The sequence below is a fragment of the Aptenodytes forsteri genome, unplaced genomic scaffold, assembly GCF_000699145.1.
Source record: "Aptenodytes forsteri isolate BGI_AS27 unplaced genomic scaffold, ASM69914v1 Scaffold647, whole genome shotgun sequence".
NCBI classification, from domain to species: Eukaryota; Metazoa; Chordata; class Aves; order Sphenisciformes; family Spheniscidae; genus Aptenodytes; species Aptenodytes forsteri.
In genome coordinates, this window is record NW_008795889.1 from 121,269 (window position 1) to 123,157 (window position 1,889).

At 64.2% G+C, this 1,889-nt stretch overlaps 1 protein-coding gene across 1 annotated transcript in view; it reads left to right on the forward strand.

Moving 5' to 3' along the window:
- The window catches only part of SNED1 (sushi, nidogen and EGF like domains 1), a 29,622-nt gene that overhangs the window by 26,923 nt on the left and 810 nt on the right, over positions 1-1,889 (forward strand). The window contains exons 30-33 of the mRNA XM_019473373.1: positions 70-186; positions 698-788; positions 1,435-1,518; positions 1,778-1,815. Coding sequence (XP_019328918.1) covers positions 70-186; positions 698-788; positions 1,435-1,518; positions 1,778-1,814 — 329 coding nt within the window. The 3' untranslated portion in view covers position 1,815. The remainder of the gene's footprint in view (positions 1-69; positions 187-697; positions 789-1,434; positions 1,519-1,777; positions 1,816-1,889) is intronic.

A 1,889-nucleotide genomic window follows, 5' to 3' on the forward strand; every position in this document is an offset into this window, starting at 1 on the left:
GGGGGGGGGGGGGGGGTGGGCAGGGCTGCACTGTGGCACCGGGGTCTGACAGCCATGCGTGTTTTGCAGGTGAGGGGCAGAACTGCTCCACAAACCCCTGCAGGAATGGAGGCACCTGCGCCAGGGATGCCGAGTCCTACCACTGTGACTGCCGCCCAGGATTCAAGGGCCGGTTCTGCGAGCTGGGTGAGTGCCATGTTGCTGCTGGAGGGCCGAGCTCCATCTTGCAGGCAGATGGTATGTGCCCAGTGTAGCAGCTGTCCCAGCCACAGGTCCCCCAGGGCACAGGTCACCGAGCACACCTTGTCAGCACCCGGCTCCTCCTGGCTGAGGGGGCTCCCACCATGCCCAGGCCCCGCTAGAGAGGGATGTGCTGTGCTGACAGCAGAGAGAGGAGATGGGCTCCGCTCTTGCCAGTTTGGGCAGATCCAGGAGTGCAGGTCTGCTCCCTGCTTCTGGCTGAGCCCTCTGCCTCCGCCAGGCAGCCTGGCAAGCCAGGCTCCTGCCCTGCCCATGTAGTTACCTGGGCACCGCGGGGCTGGGGGCTCTTCTCCTGGTGGGTCAGCTCTGTTGAGCCCAGCCCTCCAGGACAGCAGAGGGGAAGCCAGGGGGGGCCTCACTGGCCCCCTGCCACAGGGCACAGGCAGGCAGGGCCAGAGACGGGCTTGTTGATAGCTCCCCTCTCCTGTTCCCCAAGCAGCCTGCAAGAAGGTGCCACACTCGTGCACGCGGCTGTACTCGGAAACCAAGTCATTCCCTGTGTGGGAAGGAGGCACCTGCCACTACCTGTGAGTACTGCCTGCGGGTTGTGCTCCCCCCTTCCCCTTGTGCTCAGAGCTGGGGATGTCTCCCTGCAGCTCGGCTCTGGGGAAGGGAGGGTGAGCGCAAGGCCGTCTCAGACCCTGGCTAGCAGCTGCCAGGTGGCTGCAGCTGCCCCCTCCCCAGCGCAGGCTGAGCAGCCTCATCTGCCCTTGAGCCCCTGGGACTGCCCCGCCAACTATGTTTCAGGGCAGGGCGCTGCTGAAATGACAGCCCCGTAGCAGTGTTGCCCACCTACGTGGCAGCAAGATTGGATTTGGTGCGTGTGACCCCCCCCCCAAGCAGCAGCAGATCCCCTGCCCGCTGCCTGCCAGCCCAGCTCCTAGCTGCCTCTCCATCTGCAAGCAGAGGGCTGGGGCCAGCCCTGCTGCAATGCCAGGGCATGGAGGCTTCTGCTCTGTCCCCCACCCCACTCAGCCTTCCTGCGATGGAGGCACAAGGGCCTGGCTGTGTGGGGTCAGCCCTCAGGCATAGCAAGCTCAGCCCTGTTCCTACCAAGGCCAGCTACCGCAGCCTGGAAGGAAATGGGGGAGACCCCCAGACTCCCCCCTGGCACTTGTAATAGCAGATCTGTCCCTGTTGTTCCCTAAACTCGCCCCTCTGCTGTGTGTGCAGGTATAGGAGAGTCTACAAGGTACACCAGGACGTCTGCTACAAGGAGAACTGCAAGAGCACCGGTTCCGAGAAGAGAACCAGCAGGTACAGCTAAGCAGCAGCATGCTGAGCACGCCAGCCTTCCTGTGGCCTAGGACTGGAGGATGCAGCCAGCCGGTGTCACCCAGCATGTGTGGGGGTACCCAGGCTGGGGGTGGGCTGGGAGAGGGGCGCAGGCACCCCATGCAGAACAGAGTGCGAGGGGCGCATGACCGAGGCTCAGACGTCAGCTCTGCATGCCCTCTTTGTGAGCAACAGCTGAGGGGCTGCAGGGCTGATGGTGCTCCCCTCCCTTCTCTTTCAGAAAACCAAGCAACAGTCACACACTGAAGAAGCCATAGAGTAAGTACCCGCTCCAGGCCCTCCTCAGCCACAGGCAGGGGCAGCCCCTGCCCGTGGCTGGGCGGCGCCCCCTC